At 30.6% G+C, this 25,494-nt stretch overlaps 1 protein-coding gene across 7 annotated transcripts in view; it reads right to left on the bottom strand.

Annotated features, from left to right (window-relative positions):
* The window catches only part of LOC126900043 (uncharacterized), a 74,367-nt gene that overhangs the window by 6,075 nt on the left and 42,798 nt on the right, over positions 1-25,494 (bottom strand). For 3 of the 7 annotated variants that reach the window (XM_050675470.1, XM_050675471.1, XM_050675476.1), the window contains exons 1-4: positions 11,939-12,056; positions 912-1,090; positions 451-516; positions 205-388 (exon numbers count right to left, since the gene is read on the bottom strand). In XM_050675470.1, the coding sequence (XP_050531427.1) occupies positions 205-388; positions 451-516; positions 912-1,090; positions 11,939-11,951 (442 nt within the window). In that variant the 5' untranslated portion in view covers positions 11,952-12,056. Of the gene's footprint in view, positions 1-204; positions 389-450; positions 517-911; positions 1,091-8,084; positions 8,291-11,938; positions 12,146-12,760; positions 13,001-13,065; positions 13,249-13,321; positions 13,535-13,595; positions 13,794-14,436; positions 14,489-14,594; positions 14,715-25,494 lie in introns of those variants that run through there. The other 4 variants (XM_050675473.1, XM_050675474.1, XM_050675472.1 and 1 more) reach the window with 4 other exon arrangements.

Genomic DNA, 25,494 nt, shown 5'->3' with positions numbered 1-25,494 from the left:
TTTTTTCAATTTTTAAGGGTAATGTCTTCAACTAGATACGATTTGTGATCTTTTGACGTATTTTTGAAAGAAATCGGTCCAGTGAGAGCTGAGAAAAAGTGGCAACAGACATAAAAAAAAAAAAAAACACATCATAGTAAAATTAATACCTTCTCCGCTTCGCATCGAAGCTAAAATGTATAAAAATAAAATTGAATAACTTACTATCAGACTTAATTTTCTCCGAGAATTTTCCATTGGGTATGTCTTTTCGTAAGTTACTGTATTTTTCTTTCATGACTTTGTATTTGTTATACATTGGACATACCTTATAAGTTTCCATTGGATCACCTGTAGTATTTTGTGTGCTATTTTTTAAGTTTTTGGTGTCTCCCGATTGTGGTGAAGCCTGAATAATCGAATATTAACAAAAATAAAATAAAAATAAATAATAAAATTGTAAATATTTACCTGGTAAGTTGCTTTGAGTTTATGATTAAATTTGCAGCTATGATTTTTAGAACAATCTGGAAGTTTCTAAAGTAAAAAAGAATAAAAACATTTTGTTTTTACAAAATTTGAAAAAATACCTATGTAAATAAAATGAAAATTTTCATAAAAATGATAAGTCCCAAAAAATAAAAGAGCTACTTTCTTCTTCATGGCAGTTAATAGTTGTGTACTAATAAATGAAAAAAAAGTAATTTTAAAAACAATAAATACGTTTAAAAAACGGTTTATTGCATTTCTAAGAACATATGTAATTCAGAGATATTATTTATAAAATATTTCTCATAAATATAATTTTACAATACAATCGATTTTAAATAGAACTTTCAAAAATTTTAAATTAAACATTTTTTTTTATTGTTAAATTACACACTTATGCTACTGTTCAGTCAAGGATTTATAATCATAAAATTAAGTCTTACAGTTGTAGTTTCCATATTCCCCTTTTGATACAATAAATATTCTATAATCAGCTGTGATAATCTAAAAATCTTTTTTGATAAACATATACTATTAACATCAAAGTTCAAAATACTTGGAATTGTCTTGAATAAAGTTTCTAGATCATTTTTTTTTATTAGTTCATCAACATTCAAATCATCTGTAAAAAATAATTTCGTTTCATATTTTTAATAAAAAACGGTAGCACAGTGGGGTCGCGGCATAGTGGAGACATTGCATAGTAGGGTCCAGTATAGATTTAATCTGACAGTGATTAAAATCACTATCATAAGAAACGCTTCGAGGCAAATCTGTAGATAGTGTTTAATTTTAAAAAATTGATGGATAATTGCAAAAGCAACATCAACTTCTATTAAAATAAAATACAAAACCCATAATTATCATACAAAAATAGTATATTTTTCAATATGGTAGCCATTTGCGTATAGAAGATAGATCGTCGGGACAAATTTTTTTTTTTCATTTTGTAGTACATAAAATAAGCTTTAATTTTATATATGTTTAAAGGACGCAGTATTTCCGGAACATTTTCAAAAATTAAGTTGAAAAAGTTATTTTTTGTAAAAAAGTTACTATTTTAAATCCTCCCAGTGAGCAGAATAAGTGTTAGATTTTCAAAAAAAATTATATCAAATGAAAGGGAAATATCTAAGGTTTCAATACAAAAAAATATTATTTTTATTTGTTCATTTTTGAAAAAGTTATGGCAGTTTTAAGTACAAAAAACATCCCGATAAAATGTAATTTTTATCGCAAACATTACATTTTTTTTTAAATTTTCGACAGCCATTTGCACATAGAAGATAAGATGTCGGGACAAATTTTTTTTTTTCATTTGATAGTATATAACATAACCTTTGATTTGATATATGTTTAAAGGACGCAGTATTTCCGGAACATTTTCAAAAGTTCAGTTGAAAAAGATCTATGTTTTTTACAATATTTTAAGTTTTGAACGCCCCCTATATAAGGGGAAATTGTCCAATTTTAATAAAAAGTATGTCAAATGAAAGATGTACTTATAATGTATTTAGAAAAAAAAAATTTGTGCTGATATATACATTTTTCAAAAAGTTATAGCATTTTTAAGTTGAAAATTTAAAATCGAAAATCGAAAATTTTAACACAAAAATAGTGTTTTTTTAACTACGGCAGCCGTTTAAATGTAGAAAAAAAAGTGTCGGGACAAATTTTTTTTTTTCATTTTGTAGTACATAAAATAAGCTTTAATTTGATATATGTTTAAAGGACGCAGTCTTTCCGGAACATTTTCAAAAATTAAGTTGAAAAAATTAATTTTTGTAAAAAAGTTGCCATTTTAAATCCCCCCCAATGAGCAGGTTAAGTGATAGATTTTCAAAAAAATGATATCAAATGAAAGGTAAATATCTAAGGTTTTAGTATAAAAAAAAATTATGTTGATTTGTTGATTTTTCAAAAAGTTATGGAAGTTTTAAGAAAAAAAAGTGAAAAAATTTCGAAAATTAGCGATTTTTAAATTTGTAATTTTTTTGGATATTTCCCCCATTTGCGGGGAACGAGGGAATTTTTTTCAATTTTTAAGGGTAATGTCTTCAACTAGATACGATTTGTGATCTTTTGACGTATTTTTGAAAGAAATCGGTCCAGTGAGAGCTGAGAAAAAGTGGCAACAGACATAAAAAAAAAAAAAAACACATCATAGTAAAATTAATACCTTCTCCGCTTCGCATCGAAGCTAAAAAAAAATATATTTATCATCATTTCAGAAAAAAACAATTGTCAAATGTTAGTTTGAAATTAAAAATTCTACTCGTGTAGAATACTTGAATTTATTGACGATGTTTTATCAAATCAACACAACAAACTATTTTAAATTTTATTGGGTTTGTTTTATTTATAAGGTGCACGCAGGATAATGTAAATGAAATTTTATTTAGTAAGAAATAAGTTTTTATTTTGTATTTACATTTATATGATAGTAATACATATAAGGATCAGAACATTTTAATAGAAATAAAATGGATAATCTCCATTAGGCGATAAGAATACTTCCACGACCTCACTACCAATTGTAAGAGGCGCCTAATGAGGTTGCGTCAGGTCGGCAGCCGGCGTAAAATGTTGTCAAACAGTATGAGAAGTTCTGAACTAAACTTAGGGGGTTGTAGTAATTGAATGCGATATGAGGACGGCTGATGTGGGCGTAGATGATGTAAGTGACCGTGTCAAGTGGAAGTTTAGGATAAGGGTTGCCGACCCTAAGTAGTTGGGATTAAGGCGAGGAAAAAGAAGAAGATTCTAAGATAAAAAATGAATATATAATATATATTATAAATGTTAATATTTTTATGGAGTGTGTTGGGTCAACTTTCTTTTCGGTACTTTTTTTTTAAATTATTTAACTCCTGGAGTCCAGGATATATGGGGTTCTAAAAGATCTGGAGTTCGGACCTCCGCATAGTGATTGGTGACTTTTTTTTTATTGCTCATCATACCATCAAATATTAGTTTTAAAAATCAATATTGTGGTGAAACAAATTTTTTTTGTCCAATTATTGTATGGGTACGGGGTCCTTCATTTCAGCCTCGGCGTTATTATAACTTGTAGTTGTTTAAGTAATTAACTATAAGACGGTCGTATTATTATTAAAGATTTTATTTTTTATTTACTCAATGTTTTCCAATCGATTTTTCTTCTATACTGCCGACTTGAAAATCGAAATATACCTTTATCTAACTTATTCCCAACATTATAGTTACTATCCTGTTCTTTCATATTGTATACTGGTTGCAAAATATCATTCTTTTGTTAAGATAAAATAAATTTAATATTATTACTATATAAATTAATGAATAATTTCACATTGCTCAATAACTTTTTCAAAATATAACAAAATTGCATCGCTAAAAATTAACGAATTCACGAAAACTGACTTTAAATATTAATTTAGTATTTTTTATTTTAAGCCAGTAAATTTTATCTAAAATATTTCGATTGTTTTTATTAAAGTTGAAAATATTATTTAATTGTTTTTCTCGTTAGTGTTTTTAACTAATAAAAATAAGACCGAAAGTTTATTTAAATTATTTATTAAAGTACAAATATTATCTACAATCATAGCCGTGCACAGGAATTCACTCCATAACCTTTCCTAAAGGGCCTATATTTTATGGAGGATATAAGGGTCTTGCAAGGGGTTTACTATTAATAACCTTGTTAAAAATGTTTTGTATGAAATATTTATATCACAATCATAAGTATGATAGTTTACTCTTTAATCCTTAAAAAATAAAGTATTTTACTAGTATTCCGTTTTTTCTTTAAAGTTACTATTGTTATAACCATTTCAATTCAATCAGTCAGGGGCAGCAAAAGTATGTTCTGTTTCCCCTTGTATACAAGTCAATGTTTATAATAATAATTATTATTTATGGTGTAATTAATTTTCGTGTAATATAAAAGTAGGAAATTCGTGACGTCGTTTACAACAACTAACGTTCATTCATTATGGAAATATGTACTAAAATTCTGATTAACAATACGCCATATAACATTCAAACAAAGCTTAAAAATATGCATTGATTGGATTGACTCTTAGGAAAGTCGGTTTTTGCCTAGACAAATTAAACATTAACGATTTCATTCAGACAATTAAAAGATCGGATGTACTTCAAAATAATACCTTCCTAATTGCCACGTGAAAACTAAAAATCTGATCGTAACCAGACTAGTTTTTAAGTAAATTCAATCCGTTTTATCTAAGATTATGTATATTACCATTAAAAATAGAAAACGTTCGCTTCTTAAACTTATCGCCTATTATGTCGAAACACAATCTACGTCGTTGCTCAACTGCTGAAGTTCTTTTAGAAAATGAGTCATAAACTATACTTATTAGTTTGTGTCGTTCACAAAGTACGACCCGTGTAATGCAATGCTATTATTGCTTTACTGCAGCAGTTGGGGGGTTATTGTCGCGGATACCGTAGAATTCTCGGGACCCGGTTTCATGTAATAATAACTATACTACAAAAGCATCCGTGTCATAATTAAGCACGTTTGACAATTATATATATTTATGGAATAACAAGTGACCGGCACTTGTATATGTGTGACTTTAGAAATTATCGTTTAGCTGTCACCTAACGACACGGTGGGTACCCGTGCCAAAGTAAATGACTACAAATGACGATTTTTAGTTTATGGTAAGAGTATTTCACGTTTCCAACGAGGGAAATGAGAGAAAAAACGATAATTTTGAATACTGGAATAGTTTTTCACGCTCTCAGACACGCACAAACTCAGAGGGTGGTCGTGGCTAATGGCGACGACCAACAGTACTACAATGCACACTCGGACTGCAACACATTTTAAGTATACACTACAAGTATTGCTTTTATCATGATAATTAGTAGTGTACTGTTGTAGTCAATCGATAACTTACGGAATACCAAGTCATCTGAACCGCGAGCTCAATGTACCGACAGGATAATATTTCAACAAAAACTTTTTTTTGCGGCCCTCGTACTGAATGTCAAGCAAAATGTAAAATGTTTAGACTTCGTTTGGCCCTACTGTTGATAAAATCGCATTATTAAGGAACACTTTTAAAATGAACTATACAAGGCGTAAGGCACAATTTCGGTCCGAAGGGTTCTAATTGGCGAGCAACGTTGGATATGTAAAGATCATCGATGACAGTGATGTCGGAAGAACTGGATAGACAAAACCCATAGAGTTTATGTTTGTTCGTACTCAATTCAAATGCTTTTACTTTTAGTTGAGTAATATCCGATAGACATTTGGAAAACAAATTACAATAAAAATTTATCGTAATTCGTTTATTTTATTTATTTCGTTTGAAAATTATTACCCTCTAAAAAGAATGACCCCATTGATCTAAGTTTATTTATATTGTTATAATTATATAGTTTCTATACATATATACTTATTTATTATACGAAAAAATAACTATGAATTTGTAAATTGGAATAAATTAATCGTTTTTTAAATAGTAAAACGTAGTATTTTTTGCACTCCAGTCTGTATGAATAGTTATTTCTACTTGTCTACTTGTTTTATGTGCTGTTTATAGTGTTGCCCACATATTTGTAAACAACACAAGAGGATGGTCGTTCAATAGGTGTTAATATCGTCGGGTGGTCGTCCACTTGTAAATTAAAACGTTGTAACAGAATAAAACGACTATATTATTAAAACCTACTGCTATTACCATGTTATTATATGATCTATTCGTTGCACAGGTAGTTCGGTGCCGAGAAACATCGCTACATTAGATTTAACATGATCTTCCGGCTAATTGATATTATTTTTAAATTACTACGTTCCGGGTATTTATTCAAATCGCAGTCATTATACGTTCAATTTGCACGGACTTTAAAAAACAATTTCAGCGTACGCATTTAACGAATATTCTCGTTTTTTTTTTACATTACAACGAAGACACACAACGAAGAACTTGTTAATACAAACACCGTTATATATTAATTAATAAGAAACGAACATTTGTTAACATTCAATCCGATGACATTTTTAGGTATCTCATAGTCAATGACATAGTAAGGGTATTAGCGTTTCGGGGCAGTTTTTGTATTTAACGCTCTTTGAAAATTTTTGCTGAAAAAAACTGTTTTTTTGAGCAGTAGGGCACTGCCCTACTAACCCTTAAACTTATTAAAAACTTAGAATATGCATTAACACAAGTACATAAATTATAAATAACATAACGAGTGTTTTTACCCGAGTTTTATCGGTTTCACCCACCAAAATCTAAGGGCGCGCTCTTTTTGTGACGCTTTGGGGCAACTGCTTCAAGTAGACACACCACTGCTAATAATGTAAAATTTATAATCACCTGCATGTACAATAAAATAGATATGTTTAGAAGTATGCATTTTTTTATTTAAATGCACAATGTGAACTCACACATGATATGATAGAAACAATTATAAGGATCAGAAATGTGTCGTCAATCTGCAAAATATTCTAAAAGAAAAAATGAATTTATAGTGACCTCATTTGTTTATATTTACCCCACTTGAGTGTATTCTTATTTAAATATTTGAATGCAGTTTTGCGATGTGCACATAATTCGGGTTTTTGCAAATAATTAACGAAACAATATCACTCTGTGACAGTTGTTCGAAGTAAAAAAACGCTTTCTGGTACTTGTCGACATTACCGTATGAATATGTTTGTGTTCGTGTGGAAATGTCGTTCTCCAGTTAAGAAATCTTTTCCAGAGAAATAAGATCCATCAACATCACCAGAGAACAATGGACGACCTCTTGGAATATTTGTGAAATTCGGTACGCTTTCCAAAAACTGTTTAAGAATTTAACTCCACTTGTATTTTCAAACCTTTTTTAGCGCCGCACCGCTAACAAGCGCACTGCAACCCGTCCGTTTCTATTAAATAAAAATTATTCTCGGTTTTGGCGTCACAAAAACAAATAAATAAAAAAGCGACATATTTTATTGGGCCAGTGACCAGTGTCATTGGCTGCAACAATCGCTGTTCAAACAGACGGTCATGTGTGTTCACGTGCACGACAATACTTACACTCGGAGTGTCGCAATTTGAATAAAATCGTAGTTTATCATCGTGGCCGCCCTAACGAGACCAGAGCTAATCGTGCGACGGTTTTCGGGTTTGGCAGTTAAAGAACTGAACGTTACTCTGTAGTTTATTACACGTGATAATATTAGTTGCTCCGGTGGTATTAATATTTGTACATAAATAAATATATATAGTTTCAAATAATTTATTCGCTTTTCGGGCGTACATAACGACAACGTTAATTTGAAAGAGGATTCCATAAGCTCCTACGAAATGTATCTTTGTTTTTACGCAAATTTAAAAGCTTTTAAGACAATGAGTGTTGAATAATTGAATAAATATCGGATGAAAAAAAAAATAAGAGAATAATCTGTTAGGTTAAGTCGACTGTGATGTTCTGAAGGAGTGCTTTTGTAGGTTTAAACCTTTACCAAAGCAAATTAAAGTAATTTGAATAAGTTTAATGTTTACTTGACATTAAATATCTTTAATAAGACGGAAATTTTAAGACAAACGTTTAATTGTATGATAAATATGTTTACAATGAAATGAGAAAAATCAGATCTCCATTTCTTTATTTAATTATTTTTATTACGTTACTTTTTCATTTTGTTCGGGTTTGCATTAAATACTTATCTACGTTACTGCGGCCAATCTTCAAACGTTTTTTTTTTTTTTTTGTATTTCTGTGAATCCTCCGAGTATTTTTATTCGTGTTGATATTTTTGCTTTTTTCGTAAAGTACGGTATCTTTACGATTTTCAAAAAAAGGTCGTCTACAATAAAAATATATATATAAATAAACGTTTTAATAGAAATCGTGCCATAATATACTTTTATATTAATAGAATCCGTAGCTAAAACCTACGTAAAAAATATACGCAAAATGTCTTTTTTAAACGCTTAGAGATTATAACTCTGAAAGAACTCGTACCATAAAGTGTACTCGTGCCTGTCAAAAACAATATACGTCGACTGTTTATGTATTATTTAATGAAACGATTTCGATGGGCCGAGGTGAGATAAAATATAAAAAACGATCTCGTTCCTGCGTTCAAAGCAACGCAATCAAATTCCGAAATTAATAGACTGTTTCTCGTATTATTTACAAGGTGTAAACCTGTCCGGCACCCTCCGCGGTCCGCTGTGAAAATATAAATAAATAACGGCCTGTATTTATTTCCACGCGTTCGCTTCTGTTGGAACGGTATACGATAATTACAATTTAAAAAACGCACGGACCTCCTGTATGGAAATTATGTGTTTTTGCCTACATCTGTGGTGTACGGCACTGCCGCCGGTAAGCAACAATTACCATAATATTATTGTACGGCCAAGACCGTCGTCGTCGTAAATAAACGAAACTAATTTTTTTTTTCCCAATAACAAAACTTTCCCTACGTCTATTGCGACTATTTTATTTACCGCGGTGGTCGATGGCGGCGCGTGCGCTGTTTTTGCAAAAACCATCGCCACACGGGCACCTCAACTGTTCAATGAAAACTCGTTGAGTGAAAAAAAACACGTCCGCGTCAATAAATAAATTTGAACAAGTTTAATTAAAAATACCTGCCGACCAGAAATCTCAAACGAACGATACAAACGGTCGGCCGATTAGATTGGACGGCGCGAGTACAACGTCATATTACACTGCACCACACCGTCTAATATGACAGCAGTCATATTATTCACTTCCAATGCGTCTTGTTCGTAAAATATGCTAATAAATAACCGATTCAATGTAATCACAATTACTAATTAAATACCACAACGCGTATCACGTGAGCGACGGCGAAGATCAAACGATGCCCGTTGGACCAATTTAATGGAATTTCACATTAGTTTTTCAAACGTTCCGGGTATAACAAACAATAATTCTATTACGATTCGGCTGAATAACTCAACAGATAACAATAATAAAAACTACATTTGTAACATTTCATCATAAACTTGTTTCAACAAATAAAAAACTGTCGGGTAAATTTAAGTTTACATTTTTCACTAACCAGTTGAGGATTACTATTAATAATCTTAACGGTTTTAAAACGTAAAACTTTTGTTTTATACAATAATTTCATATCTGTACACTGATATGAACTGAAAACAAAAACTGATTTTTTTCTTATTAAGTTAGTCATTTATCCGTCTAAAAAAATAAAAAACTATTAAATAAATAAAAACTGGTACATGACATTGTTACTTGCAATGTTTCAACATTACATAAGTAGGGACGCCAGCAGAAAAATATGCCGGTAGGTGTAAAACTAATAGGGTCGGTATGAGGGCGTGTTGTATAGAGTTTTATGCAAAATTTGTAATTTTAGTACCAGGAACTACTCATAAGAAATATCGTCTCAACGAATAATGTCGGTGGCCACCTGGAATTTTTCTAGCGAGACGACGCTGGACGATTTTTCGAGACACCCGGGGACGTACGATCGCATACATTAGTCCTTATAAATTCCTGGTACTAGATTTTGACGTTTTTCACAAAATACCGAAACCGAGTTAAACAATGATACCTCACGAATTCCTACGAATTTTCATCTTGGACACGGTGTCCAAGTCGTGGCTAGCCGTGTCGATCATGAGTCGCGGCCTAATAGTTATGGACCTCAGATCTCAGCACGATGTCATTTGTGGCTGTCGTCGTGATGTTCTGCTATAGATGCCGTGTAGTGGCGCGTTGTGACGATTCTTGCAGAGTGGCTTAGCCCCCAAACGCGCATTGGACGACAGACTAATGCAGATCAAGTAGTAACAACACTACTGCGACGTTACCCGTCCGGATATATAATTTGGATTTTACAAAAAAAAATGCCAAGCGTGTCCAAGTAATGGTTTTGTTATGATGAAAATAACTATGTGTTACAATTTGAAAGTGGTTGTCATTTTTCTTTTCTTTTTTTGTGATGCGCATGTATAGTAAAAAAAAGTATGCGTATATATCTAACTATAAATTATAGTTGGTCTATAATATGTAAGTATGACCGCAAGTTATATAATCGGTTTACGTTAACACCGTTATTATAAGTCAATTTTTTAATGAATTATTTTTGATTTTTTGCCCGGAGCATACCTTTTGTCTGATGTTGAGATTAGCTTTGGGGGCTCAGCCAATCAAATATGTTTATCTAAATCGAAATTCTATTTGTATTGTTATATTAAACGTGTAAGTTCCGCTGGTCACTTCTACTCCTCTAAAAATTTTACCGAATGACCGCATATTAAGTAACAGGTTTGTAGTTTAGTAATTATTATTCATTCTGTGTATTTGTTTTTAATTTTAATATGATATCGTTATATTTTATCTTTTTATTTTAGTGTTATTTTGTTTTCATTTTAACACACAAATGTTTTTAGCTATAATAATAATAAGTACAAGTAAATAATTCGTATTGCAATTGGAGGCAGAGAAAATTGTAATATTTGTAAAATATCACTCGTGTTGTCTACAAGAGTTTTTTTCTTTTCTAGTGCTGCTAAAAAGGATCTGTTTATGAAAAACGTTCATGGTAAATGTGTGAACCACTACGCCGGCGTATATTTACTAATTTGTACTATTCCAGCGGATTTCACATTTTATAGCTTAAAGAGGAATATTTACAGAATACCAATTTGAAACGCCATAAAAAGTATTGGTGATAATTGACGAGCGTTATAATATTTTCAGAACATACGGTGGTCATGAGCATAATGTAATAAAAAAAAGTTCTATGTACACTACCAACATATTTCCATTACACGAAGCGTACCACTTGTGTGCAGTTTATTAGCAGTTTCAGTCGCTCAACATAAAGCCAATGTAATAAGAATATTCCCTAATAATATATGCAAATATTCTGCAGTTATTTCTTTTACTAATGGTAGTTAACATTGATAAAAGTACGCAGAATATACATAGATATTAATCATTCTTCGAGTCCTAGACTCGGTAATTATGGGAAACCGGTCATCCTAATCCTCTCCTCTCCTATTGAATAATATTACAATTAATTTCTTTTCGTCTACTAATCTCTCTAAAATCTATTAAATCACATAAATCACTCCAGTGTTTATGCATACATATTTATTTTATTTTTTACTTTTAATTTATTCTTTTACATTTATTCTAACCAAAAATTGTTTACTTTCCTTGTGTAAAAAATACAGTACTATTTGCGAACCTACTCACATTTCCGAATCAAATTATTATTCTCAAATAAATCTTCGCCTCTTTATTTTTGTATTTTTAACTACAGTTCGAAATATTGCAACTCGAAACATATTTAAGATTCGGTAGTTTTCACTGAACATTCAACATCAGCTGCTATTAGAAGTACACTTAAATTTATATTTTGCTGATTTGGTCGATTATTAAGACGATTCAAACAATATTAGTAATTTTTAGAGAAACGCATTAATAACAAAAGCTTTATTTTTACCTAAAAGGAACATTCGTCTGAACTAGGGAAATCAGCTAATTCCCAGTCACTGAATTCTGTATCGTCTTCATTTTCCGCATTACAAACTTTTGCCGGATCTGTTGTTTGATTTGCAATAGTTGACCTCTGTGCCGTATGTTCTTGAAAAACATCTACGCATAATTCTTTGGCGTTTTCTTTTTTATTATTTCCTGTGTCAACAGGGTCCTATAAATTAAAAGAAAAATTAAATCCAGAATTTCATTATTTACTCTAATCAGGAGCGGACCGTTAGAGTAGTTATGTGCCGATCTCCACCCGAGACCTTACGAAATAACTCTAAAAAAACGAAATAACGGCAAATACATATGCCGCATGCTACACAAAGAAAAAGTTTAAAAAGCGTCAAGAAAAGAAGGCAAGGAAAAAGTCTTGGAGTCGCTAAAGAAAGCATTTTTTGAAGTTTATCTAATTGTACCTTCATACAATATCGTACATTCATATTACTAGAATCAGTTATGAACTGATTTTAGTAGTTAATTTAAATAGTAAAAATCCGTAAATCTTTTACACTACTGTGTTTGTTATTATTTCAGAAGCAATAACATTTTTTCCAATCTAATTTCACGGCGTTGTACATTAAATTGTCACCTGCATTGTTAGTCAACCGACAAATATAAACATACCAACTATAGGAATTTATTCCAAGTACATATTTGATTTCCTTTGAATTTTATAAAAGTAAAACGAAATAGAAAATAATAATAATAATAGTTTTTTTAATTCTAAACGACTCAACGACGATTATTTTACTAAATGGCAATACAAAAAAAAATCTATTACGTGACTTGACGGGACATTGTCGTTTTCAGCAAATTTCAACGATTTTCCATTTTCCTGTTTGAAATTCGATTTTATCGGGTCTGTTAATGATTCCATTGATTGATCATATCGGTTCTTGTCAAAGTCATTGTAATCACTAGGCCTCACGGAACTGTGCGAGTAAGTGGTTGCCGATTCATCCACGTAATTAACAGTACTCGAATTGGTTCCCGACTTCAAATCGACAGGTGATACGCTAAACTGTAACGAGTCAATTGAAATATTACAAAGTGGACGCGACTTTGCACGGGTTGAAATTATGTCACCTGTAGAAATAAGTCTACAGTGTCTTTTACAGTGTTGACCAAGTGACGGATGGTTCGATCTTGTTGTTTAAGAGTTGCTTTGTAGTAAGATTCCTTGGACGGTGTTTGTGGCCTGACCAAAGAATAATTGTCGTAATTGGTGTTTGCGTCTCCGCAACTCGAAAACTCTCTGACGACATTAAACTAGCGAACAGAGCGCGTTGTAAAAAGTTATCACAAAGCATAAAAATGTTGCACGCAATGTGTGTTCGTTTACCTCTTGACCGTGTGCCCAAAAAGTCATTCGCCCTTCGTTCGTAAGCGCCGCCAAGAGTTCTTCTAAAAACATATCGGCCGTCTCTAATTGTTGTCTATACGCTTCGTTTAACATGAACTGTTGGCTGATCACGTCCATCGCTTTGACCAAGTCTTTCTCGACTTTCAACAAACGTTGTTCGAAGTTTCCGTTTTCACTTTTCAAATCGCTAATCTAAAAAGTCAAATAAAAAACCTAGCGAGTCGTCTATTGGTAGTGTTAAAAGTGCCATTACTTTTTTGAAATAGCATTTCTCTAGCGCTACATAATTCGATGGCGCCTTACACGCGCAGCATATTTCCAAAGGCCATTGTTTTATGTAATTCGACCTGGCTACATTCATTATGAAACTAGTTGGAGATATTGAGCGTTTTCCGGAAAATTCAACAGGCGTTTCTAACTGCACTTGAGAACTTGCCCGTTCAGGATCCGTCTGCAATGAAATAATGTCGCAGTTTAAGTTGCTCTATTGAAAATTTTATTTTAAAAAAAGTATTTATTTTCGTGAAACTATTGTATATTTTTTCAACGTATAAGAAACAGGCGAAATATCAACATTGGAACACAATAGAAATATTTAATTTGATTAATAAAAATATTATTTTTAATTCTACCTGAATAATATTATATTGTAAGTCGGAGCGGAAAAAAAGTTTTAAATATTAATTACTTATATATTACGCAAAAAATGTATGAATTATACTAATAAGTAGCAAAAGTTTTCATGTTCTTGAATTCAGCTGTATTATTTCACTGTTAATGAATTATAAAGAAAAAGATAATCGACATTATATAGTAATTTTCAATGGATTAATTATTTTTGGAAATAAATTGTTTTTCTGAAGTGGAGTAGAATAAATTAATTTTTCATGAATAATATTAATTAAAAAACAATATATATATATATTATGAAACAATCTATAATGAATAGTCTTTTATTGTACAATATTTCTAGAGATAATTTTTTCTCGGTATTTTTAGAGTTTTCTTGTATATATTTAGTAGTAATAAACGTTCCAATTTTGTGAAGATTAAATTTTTTGTACAATTCTTTACACCAAAGAAGATTCACGTACCTTTTTTTTTTCAAAAATGTCCATAAGGTTTTTCAATGTTAAATATTTTTTTACAAATAACAGAAAATAATAATTAAATTTAATTTAAATATCTAATTAATGTATTGTATTAATTATAGTATCGATGAAAATAATACAATTCAATAGAAAACACTTACCATTAATAATAATTACAGGAAAACACAATAAAAATTATTGAAAGGAACATCAATTTATTTAGCCATGTGCTGTTTTAAATAGTTATCTAGAAAATAAACTGCAAAATACTAAATGTAGACAATGTTTAAAATAAAGTAACGCAAAGTTAGGTTTCTATAAAACAATAACCAACAAAATAGAAAGGATTTTACATACTGCGTATTCATAAGTAATTAGTATAAAAACAATGACTTTTATGTTATTTCGTTAAAAAATCGAGATGCCATAGATTTAGTAACTCATCGATGATCGTCGAATGAAACGCCTCTTTTTATTTCTTTGTTTGAACTCTTACCATTATTTATAGAAAAATAACACTATACCGATTTCTTTTTTTTTTCATTCAAATTATGTCTTAATAAATAATAAAATATGCATTTTTAAATTTACTCGCTACAAACTAAACAATATATTTAAGACAATGTTATTCTTTATTGTTTTACAATTATTATTGTTGATCAGTTTTAGAAAAAAAAAAAACGAAAATATAACATTTATTTTCATGTATTACAAATACAATAATTGGAAAAAACACAATACATTTGAATTAAATTTACAATAACGTTCAAAACGAACAACAACAAATTCGTTATTGCTAAATTGTAAATATTATCATAGACTTCACTACAGCAAATGTTAACCGGATGATCTAAAAATCCAATTGTCAGAGTGGCTATCCGAATTGGTAACGCGTAACACGTTAGTGTCTAATTGATAGAAACGTTTTGTAGGCGAAAGAGTTTCGGGGCTTATCATAATAACAGAAATAACGAGATATCACGTAGCCCTTGGAATTATTATGATGTTTATGGATAGCGACGAACAGATATATGTAAAGTAACGTTAAGTCAGGTATGTAATTAAAAGAGAAGAAATTAAAAATAAGTATAACGTGTACACCAATAACACGAGAATCATTCGGTATGTCGGCGGACCTCGTTTTATGAGTGTAGTGTGTTTGCGGACAAGTTGTTTTCCATGTGTAATAATACTTTAGTGAAACGTTTAATTAACGAGTCACGCGAGCCAAGTATAAAAGAAACGGAGGAGCGCCTCCTGAGAAATTGATTATGTGTGCGGTGTGGGACATTTAAAATGCCTCACCTCGTTCGATTATCACTAATATTGTGTATAATGGCAATTAAAACTGTTGTTGTGGCGCACGGGACGGATGCTCGTACATAGGTGTGCACAGCCGTTCGCAGAGGACGCCGAACAATAACACCGCCAAGGAAATACGGGGCGCGCAACAACAGTGTGTGGAAATGAACAACACGAGGACAGAAGTTAATGACTCGTCCAATGGGATTGGCGGCGACTCATTCGTCGAACGGGATCCACCAGAATATTTTGACGGAAATCTGGAACGATCATGAACGTGCGCGCAATGTGTTAAAACAGTGGTTTTTGCCAACGCGCCAATAATCTCGGACGGGCATCGTGGACACTTTCTGCGCGTTTCCAGTGCACACTACACGATAAACGGGACGCAGTCGTTTAGAAAAAATGAGTACGCGCGCAGCATTCCAGTGCAAAATTAAACGCCGTGAATTTTATTTTGTTTAATAGGCAAACTCCCTGTGAACAACTCGCCGCTAGTGTTCACTTCGGGGGGTCTATTTTTGGGCTGATCGTGTTTTGATATACTAAAATATTTGATGACGCCAATTGAAAATCGCATTTTTTTTTTTTATCAGTCTAATCGTACACTGTCTCATCTAATGTCATTTTTAACCAATAATTTTTAGGGCGATATGTTAAATTATATTGGCTGTACAAACATTTATCCAACTAAAAGGTCGCAGAGTACAAATTAAATGAGTCGTCTGATTGGACTGAATAATTGCGTATTCGCCGAGATAAATTCATTTAGTGCTAAAGCAATTTGAATGAGTTTTAATGATCGGTAGTAACGTTATATTTAAACTTTACTCCTAAGGGCTAAACAATTCCTTACACGAGTTTAAACGGCGACCGTAACGCAATAATATTTTAATAATTATAGTGTTGCATAGGGTTTACCTGGTTGTTAATTTTAATTTAAGAAAACTAATTATAAAAATTAACCTGACCGTTTAACAAAAAGAGAGACGCTTTACTGTGAAACCGACTGAGGTCGACAAAATGGACGATTGATGGCCCAAAACAGGCATTTTCTTGGATATTGTCAGGTGTTGTGTGTGTGGGTAAATTGTAATGGTATTAAAACCAGTGGCTTTAACGTTAAAAGTTTGCTTATAGACAGCGAGGGATGCGAATGTGGTTGTCTGTAAAAAAAAGGCAGTGCTGACGATGGCGAAAAAGGTGATGTCAGTTGAACGTGATAACAAATTATCACTAATAATAAATCCAGACGTTTCTAAAAGATCAAACAAACTGTAAAAAAAATACCGCAGTAGGTATCGGATTGGCGATTAATAATTTTGGAAAAAATTTAATTAGACCAATCTGTCAAATAGGAAAAGACAAAAGAACAGTCAGTCGCAGCGGTCAAACTTCAACGCGTCAGACATTTTAATACTTAGAATTGGTAAGTGGTGTGGGTGTGATTTCTGTTATTATTATAAAGTGTCCCAACCCGATCCGTCGGCACCACTACCCACTTTATGAATTTCAAATAACTTTATTCTCAGGATAATTTGTTCGAAACCTTTAAATATGGACAAAATTAAATAATTATTTAGACAAATCGTACTTCTTAATTTAAATGTATTGAAGTACAAAACGAAATTAGTTAATCATGAATGGATTTTAATTAATTTATAATTAAATGCAATTTGAATATCAATGTAATGAAAAACAAAAGTAATTTGTTAAGAAACCGAATTTATCTACGTTGGTGATTTATCAACAAGAAAATTTTTTTTCTAGTATTTTTAACTCGGAGGAAATTTTCAAAAAAATCAATAACATCTGAGATATAATATAATACGATTATAGATTATTTTCCTCCGAAGATTGAGATATTGTACAAGTCAATTTGAGAAAACGTCTGTAACCATTTTGCGTTCGACGAAAAGAAAAAAACAAATCGAGTCATTACTTTGTGTGAATGACTAAGCAGAATTTGTCCACTTTCGTGTTACTGAGCGTCTTCTCCGCGTTAAAACAAACGTATCAATAACTATTACTGTTGGTATTTATTGTTTTGTTTTACTAATAGTAAAACGACCCCTTGCAAGATAGTCGGATGAGTAGCACCAATTTAAAAATCCAAGTGTACCGCGCGACGTTATCGACTCGTTGTATCTTTTCCCACACAGAGATTACCGTGACGGATTATTATAATTATGCCATTAATAATTATAGATTAGGACGCGACACAACATATACGAAAATTGTGAGAGAGGGTTGGTGAGGCGTACCAAAATTATTACCATTATAAACGTATCTGTATAAACAAGAGCCATATAGAACACGGATGTTTTTATATTTATTTTCCTCCTATTTTTTACCTGCAGGTTAACTCGCTTTCGGGTAGGTTAACGTATATGCGCTGCCCGCAATTACCGCGTCCGTCGTGTAGTCATTCAGAAATTTCAAAAATTCAATCGATTAAATACCATAAAAATAACCAACCAATAAAAACTAATTGTTAGTCGGTGATTTTCAAAAAAATATTACACGATTTTTACTTAGATTTTGTCTGAAATGAAGATCGGTTGCGCAATGAAAGTGTCTGAGTAACGTCCGGAGGGCATCATCGAGTATGTGGCGTTTTCGACGAAAAACACAAGTCTTATTTTATAATAAGAACTTGTAGTTCATATTATTTAATAATATATTTAAAATATTAATTTAAAACTAAAAATGTTTAATTCAAAAAGTCACAGAAATACGTATACGCAAGTCTTATTCTATTTTAAAAATGTACTCTTTTTTTTTTTTTGAGAGAGAGAGAATTGTTTACACAGAAAATTATAGAAATAGAAAAAAACGTTTGTATCACGAATAGAATATAGTACGCGGTGAATATTAAATAGCTGTAAACAATAATTTTATTTAAAATGTCTTTTAAAAATTATACAGAGTAATTACTTTATTGTTGGCCGCTAGATTTCGATTAAAATAATAACAATTTGAGAATTGTTTTTTTTTGGATTATCAAAGAAGTATTTATTTTTCGAAATTAATATCCAAAGTAAGAGTTGATACTTAAACACTCTGTGTATACAGGGTAATTCTTTTAAAACCATATCCTCAATTTCTTTTAAAATAATATTTTTGTATCTATATAAGTATATGCATTTTATTTTATTTTATAATTTCACGGGCAGAAGCCCTTTTTACAAATAATACAAGAACATAAATTAGGTTATTGCAAATTAATTATTAAACGTAAAGATAAAAATAAAAAATGAAAATGAATTTAATTATAAAACATAAAGAAAAATACCAAAATTAAAATGAAAAGTTAGTGTCAACATTGGCATTAGTCATAAGACGCCTAAGTGGCTCATTTTTTGCATAATTAGTTAGGCAGCGAGGTACAACAAATGGATCATTATTTCTCGTTGCGCGCCGAGGTACTCTGAAACATATGAGGGACAACAGGCTCGGCGAATCAATATTACCATTCAATAAACCAATTAGGAAATTAATTCCAGCATTGCGCCTACGCGCAGCCAATGAGGATAGGCCAAGCGAATACGAGACAGGGGCATAATCGTGGTTTGGACAGACTATGTTGAGCGAGTAGCTGACAAAGCGTAGGAACTTTCGCTGAACTCGCTCAAGCTGTAGCGAGCCCTAAGGCAGTATAAGGATCCCACACTGCACTACCATATTCTACAACAGGTCTGACTATAGAACAGAATAGCACTTTAAGTGAAAGTCCTCGCTTGAAATCTTCGGCCAAACGCACAATAAAACCTAACGCTTTAAAAGCTTTACAGCAAACATAATCAATACGAAGCATAGGATCAAGATTATAACTAAACTTAAAGCGTAGATCTGTAATAGAGTTCAACTCACGCGAGATATTTACTGCGGTAATACTATAGTGAAACACAACAGGATGTTTTGTTCTATGATACGCAAAGACTGTGCATTTGGTTAAATTAAGTGACAATCCCATTGAGTTTGACCGTTTAGAAAATCTATTAAGGTCGTCGTGTAATTTCAAACAGTCATCGGTCGAGCTTACACGCATAAATAGTTTGATGTCGTCGGCAAAACAAAGGAAATGACAATGCATTTAACTTTTATAAAATATTTTTTAAGTTTATCTCTTACATTTTATAGGGGTGGCCACTTTGTATTTTCAAACAGCGACGTACATATTTGACTAGCCAAAAAATGATGTCATTAAGGAAATTACTGGTCGATAACAACTTTATTTCAGAATTTTATCCTATAAAGGTGTCCAACCAAGTTTTGAAATAACTTTTGAATATTTTACTTTACATTTTTTTAAAGTATATTGAAAATAATTCAGTCTTTAATTTTCAATCACTCTGAATATTTAAAGTACACAGTTTTACTATTCAAACATACTGTGCATTGAAAATAAAGTAAGTAGTTTCTACTCTCCTTTATTATTTTCTTTTTGGTTTCTTTTAGTTGAATATTTTTCTCAATTTATCACTCATAAAGTATTTTTTATGTTCATCCCCAATACCATATAAGGGTGTTAATTTTTTAAATGAGAACATGCATACTAGCTTATGATAATGATCTTATTAAGAAGATGGCCCAACCAGTGTTTGAGATGTAATTAACAGTTTAAAGTAATGATTGGAGGTGAGGTGGAGTAGGTGCTACTATTTTTATCCTTAGGTATCCCTCAGCCTCATTTCTCCCACCTAGGTATAAAAATGTTCATAATTTCTAAAATACTTGTCTAGAAGTTGTTATCGATCAGTCATTTTCTATTTTATTAGCTAGTTATATCTGTCCTCAGAATAAAATATTTTTCAGATTATTACATTTTCGTATGTGGAATTAATGTTTGCATCGATCTTTATCGACATTATTTTGTTACGATGACCCTTTCAAAATTTCATCTGAGTTTTGAGAGTTTAAGTCTTAATTTAAGTTTGTGCCAAAAATACGTAACTCGAATAGTCTACCTAAAATATATACTAATGGAATATAAATCATGTAATTTTTTGTAATGTATACCAATAACATGATCAATTTAATTTAATGCTTTAAAATCAATGGTTAATTTTATTTTATTTCTATAGCATTTAAAGAAGTTAAATTTTTCTATTTTTTTATGATTTTCTGCAAATTCGACTCAATATTACGTACGTTAGTCTAGTTCTCAGATACTGAAATATGTAAATTGACATTAAAAAAAAAAATGAAGTTTACTACTCTATAAGAAATAAGCGATGAACACAATTTTTTTTTACGGACATATAAAAACATTCATAAGCAACTAATTAAAAAATTTATTATATTAAGAGTAATTGAGTGGTTAGGTTAGAATCAATCTGTTATAGGATTTAATTACATTTTTCTCAAATGAGTGAGATGTTTTATTTTGAATATTTTTTTTTTGTACTGAGAATTATAAATGACTATTCAAAGTATAGTATTATTGTTGTATTATTTGAATCAAAAAAAGGTAGAATTGAATAAATGCGAGTACCGAGAATCTCTAAAAAATAAAATACTTAATGAAATTAATTTTCCTGGGAAATCTCTATATGCCACTATTTGCGTTTCGTTTTAAAATCCTTTTGTTTCTTTTCTTTCGGAGTACCGAAATAAATTTTGATATTGTATGTACCAAGTGTTGTTGAATAATTTATTACTTATTTTAATAAAATTGTGCGCTCAATGAGATTAAAAGAAGTATGTTGAATTGTAAATACACAAAATATACAAAAAATCCAGTTATCATGAGTTTTAAATTTAAAAGGTTTTGAGTGTTCGAAAATATTAAGCTTATCGAATAATAATTGACGTATTTATAAAAAAAATAACTATAAAAAACAAATAGAAAACACATTTTGATTTATAGCGCTAATTGAAATTTAATATGATTTAGTATGCAATTAAAATGTACGTTTCTTTATTGTAAATCTAAAGAAGTTGCAAATTGGTGTGTGAATATTTATTTGTATTTTATAATGATTGTGTCATTATTAACAGTAGTAATTATTACTTCCGGTTAAAAATAAGCGACAGATTATACGAAGTTGATATTTTGGCAGACGTGCAGCAAGAATTTGGACTTAAATCTCAAGTATAATTTTTAATTAAGTATAGTTATGTAAGTTTTGAATGCTATTCAAGCGTTTAACGCTTACAAAATGATGTATATCGTAACGGCCGTATTACAAATTTATAATTTAATTAACTAATGGCTGTTTAGGCACTTTTTAGTTGAGAGATTCGACGGTGTATTCCGTCAATTGTTTTAATAACTAATCATTAATAGTCTTGTGATCGGTAATCAGTTTTACTGCAGTCCATAGTCAAGGGGTTTGATGTTGTGCCGGGTTAGATAGATACGTAGGCGTTATGTTTTCACATCGGTAACTCTGATCGAGGTGATCTAAAGTTATGTAATAATCGTGGGCGGTGTCTTGGTTTTCTTGTATTCCCCTGCCATACGTACATTAGGCCGGAAATATAGATGATTTGTGCCCGCAGGGGTTTTATACCAGGTCGGAAAATGTGAGCTGTTGTATAATTATTACAGACACCTTTGAACGTTCTCAGTTGAAAACACTAACGACCCCATCCGCTCCGGTGCCTGACGACAAACAAACTCTATTGTTTTCCCGAGTCAGTTATACAATGTAACGGGGGTGTGTTAACTTCTCAAAGGTCAGCGTCGTGGAAAAAAATACGTCTTACAATATAAGAGACGTCGTTAGAGCTATAAAGCCAATCATTTTTGTACACTCTGTTAAAACTATCGTTAATTGGATTCGGACGAGATTAGTTCCGTGTAACTGCTAACGTGTTTGTCCTAGGGAAACTTAATTAAATCCGGTCATTAAGAAATAGAATGGACACAAAAATCGATTCCGTTCGAATTCAACGGCGTCTCGATACGCAATGTATTTAAAAAAACGGTACCCGAATCAGCATTTACAGTATTAGCAGTCGACAAATATTTACTAATTTAACTAGCATTGGTTAAAGTATTGGACAGTAATAGACTACAGATGTGTAATAATGAGTAATATCGATAAAAATCTACATCACTAAAATTCAATGAGTGTACTTATTTATTTCTAGATTTTTTTTATGACGGTTTAAAACTCCGAATTCTGTTTGATATTTAACTTTAAAAAAATCAGAAAATAAAGAACTTATAACTTTGTTATAATACGTATTATGGCTGTGTAAAATATGTAAACATGAATTGGCGAACACTTATTAAGGTTATTTTAATATACGTATGATTTATTTAATAAGTTATTAACTTACAAAAAATTATTCCACAAGAGAAATACGTTTGTAAAATAAATAACTAAAATTATTTTAGACACGGAATTTCAATAATTTTTGGTATTCACTTCCATGTGATTATATCAACCAGTAGTAATTGATGAAAAAAAATAATTCAAACATATTTTATATATAACTATTAGAGCATAATGCGTGTACTCTAATTAAATACATGTTAGATTCTTACATAAGCTGCGTATAAAATACAAATAACGTCTTCTATAAATTGCTTTTTATGTTGTTTTTCGATAAATTTTATGATAAAAGTTAATACTGTTGTGAATTAAGCTGATTAGCATATTAGTCCAGAAATTCCTATAGAAACAAAATTTTTTTTATAACTCATAAGAGCTATTTTAATAGCTACTTTTAATTATCACAAGCGAGACTTCCTAGAGCCACCTGCAGTTTATAGACGAATTCAAAGCCAAGGAAATTTATTTCAAACAAAATGACGACATAATTACAACTAAAACCTCTTTCGGGGCAATTAATTGATGTAATAACATTTATGTAAGCGTTCAGTATTTTCAAATGCTATTAATTGGAATGTTGCCAAATATGTTTTTTACTGCCTCGACGTCGCTCAATTGCAGCCCTAGCCTTTAACTGCAATATGAGTCACGTGCTATACATATAACCCGCACTGTAACGGCCGTCAGTTTTATTTTTCGATTTCATTAAGTAAATGGACTAAATAATAATTATAAGTACGTTTTGTTTTTCTTGAGCTTATCTCGACCTGTCTCTGAAGGATTATCCCTTTAGACGGGTTCAGACTGAAATTTACTGCCAAAATGATGATAAATGAATACTTCATTTTGTTACAAGAAAATTGAATGATAACAGTGATGAAAAAAACTGTTGTAAATGGCTTTTTAATATTTCATTTTTCTTTCCAAAGAAAATATAAAAAAATTATCAACAAACACGATTCATTTGTATTGTAAGACTTTCAGGCTTTAAGTTTATAACTGGTTTTTTAGTTTCTGCTATAACATATGAAGATTACGGAGAAGGTTAATTGATCACAAAAATTGATTGTTGACAAATGAAATTTTTTTAATTTAAGAACTCTCCTTCATTATACGTTTGTGGAATCAAACTTTACAGTTATAGATGTAATTTTATACATAAACCGCTTTCGTTAAAATTTTAATTGACCAAATTGAGAGAAAGATTTTATTAAATTTTGATAAAAAAAAAAAAAAAAACAAAGTCTTATAAAATTATACATTTACAATATATATAAAAAAAATGATTATTCAGGACATTTACACGAGTAGTTGTGATTTTGTTAAGTAGAATTTAGGTTTTATATGTGGTGTAACTTAGATTGTGTTGAAAGACAAATAAAAATTCATTGGACAATTACCTCTAACATTAGTAGACTCGTCATGGTTAAGATTTTTGTCCTAAAGATTTATTGTTACAACCTTCTGGTAGCCAATTTTATTAAACAAAAATACTGACAACTATTATTTACCGTGAGGATTTTATAAATTTAGAACTCATTTCAAGTCGAAATCTAGTTCGTTACAACCATTTTTTATATAAGACACCTACAAAACCATTTTGACACTTTACAAAGTTTAAAATAGTTTATTTTTAATGAGAATATCAAAATTCAAACGGTTTTTTTTTTGTAAAAAAAACTATTGAAATAAGAATTTTATTTCAGATCCCTAGGTTGTGTTGGTTTTGTATTATCAATAGTATTAACTTACCATAAATAATGTATAGTAACATTATCGAGTACTAATAAAATATTATAATATTTTATTGATAATATTTATTTTAACTACATGTTATTTTAACCGAATTGTGTTATGTAGAATACTTTGAGGTCGATATCGGGTAGCATTCGTTTTTTAAACATTTTGATGTCTAGATATTAAGTTATTATTTCATTAAAAGTTTACATAAGATGTTTTGAAATTCTTTGTTTATTAAAATACAAAACTTATGATACCCTAAACAATGCATTATAAGATATAGTTGCCAACACTTTGACGTGCGTTTGGCAGATACTTACAGTCTAAAATAAATAAATATTTTAAGAGTATTCCTAAGTTAGGTTTTAAAGTGAAGTTTATTTTGTTTTTCGTGAACTGTTTTATTATTGTAACCTATTTTAATAAAAATTAGTCGATGACTACAAGGTATTAGGTTTATAGTAGATTTCTGAGTTTCTCCTAAAATAATAATAATTTTGAACACATTTATTTTTGGTGTTGTATAGTATTATTTATTTTTGATTTAAAAGTAAGTAAAATTTTCTTAAGAGTATCCCTTATCTCATATAAGGGTACCGTTTAAATTTTTTATACAGTAACATACATGTATTTTGTTAGATTAATTGTTAGAAAATTATTGAATCAAGAGAATGACTGCTTGATAACAACTATTTAGCCAGTGTTTCTGAAATTATTAACATTTTCAATC

Source organism: Daktulosphaira vitifoliae, unplaced genomic scaffold (assembly GCF_025091365.1).
Source record: "Daktulosphaira vitifoliae isolate Bord-2020 unplaced genomic scaffold, ASM2509136v1 Scaffold_2, whole genome shotgun sequence".
Taxonomy (NCBI): domain Eukaryota; kingdom Metazoa; phylum Arthropoda; class Insecta; order Hemiptera; family Phylloxeridae; genus Daktulosphaira; species Daktulosphaira vitifoliae.
Note: the sequence above shows the minus strand (reverse complement) of the source record. Positions and strands in the feature narration are given on the sequence as shown.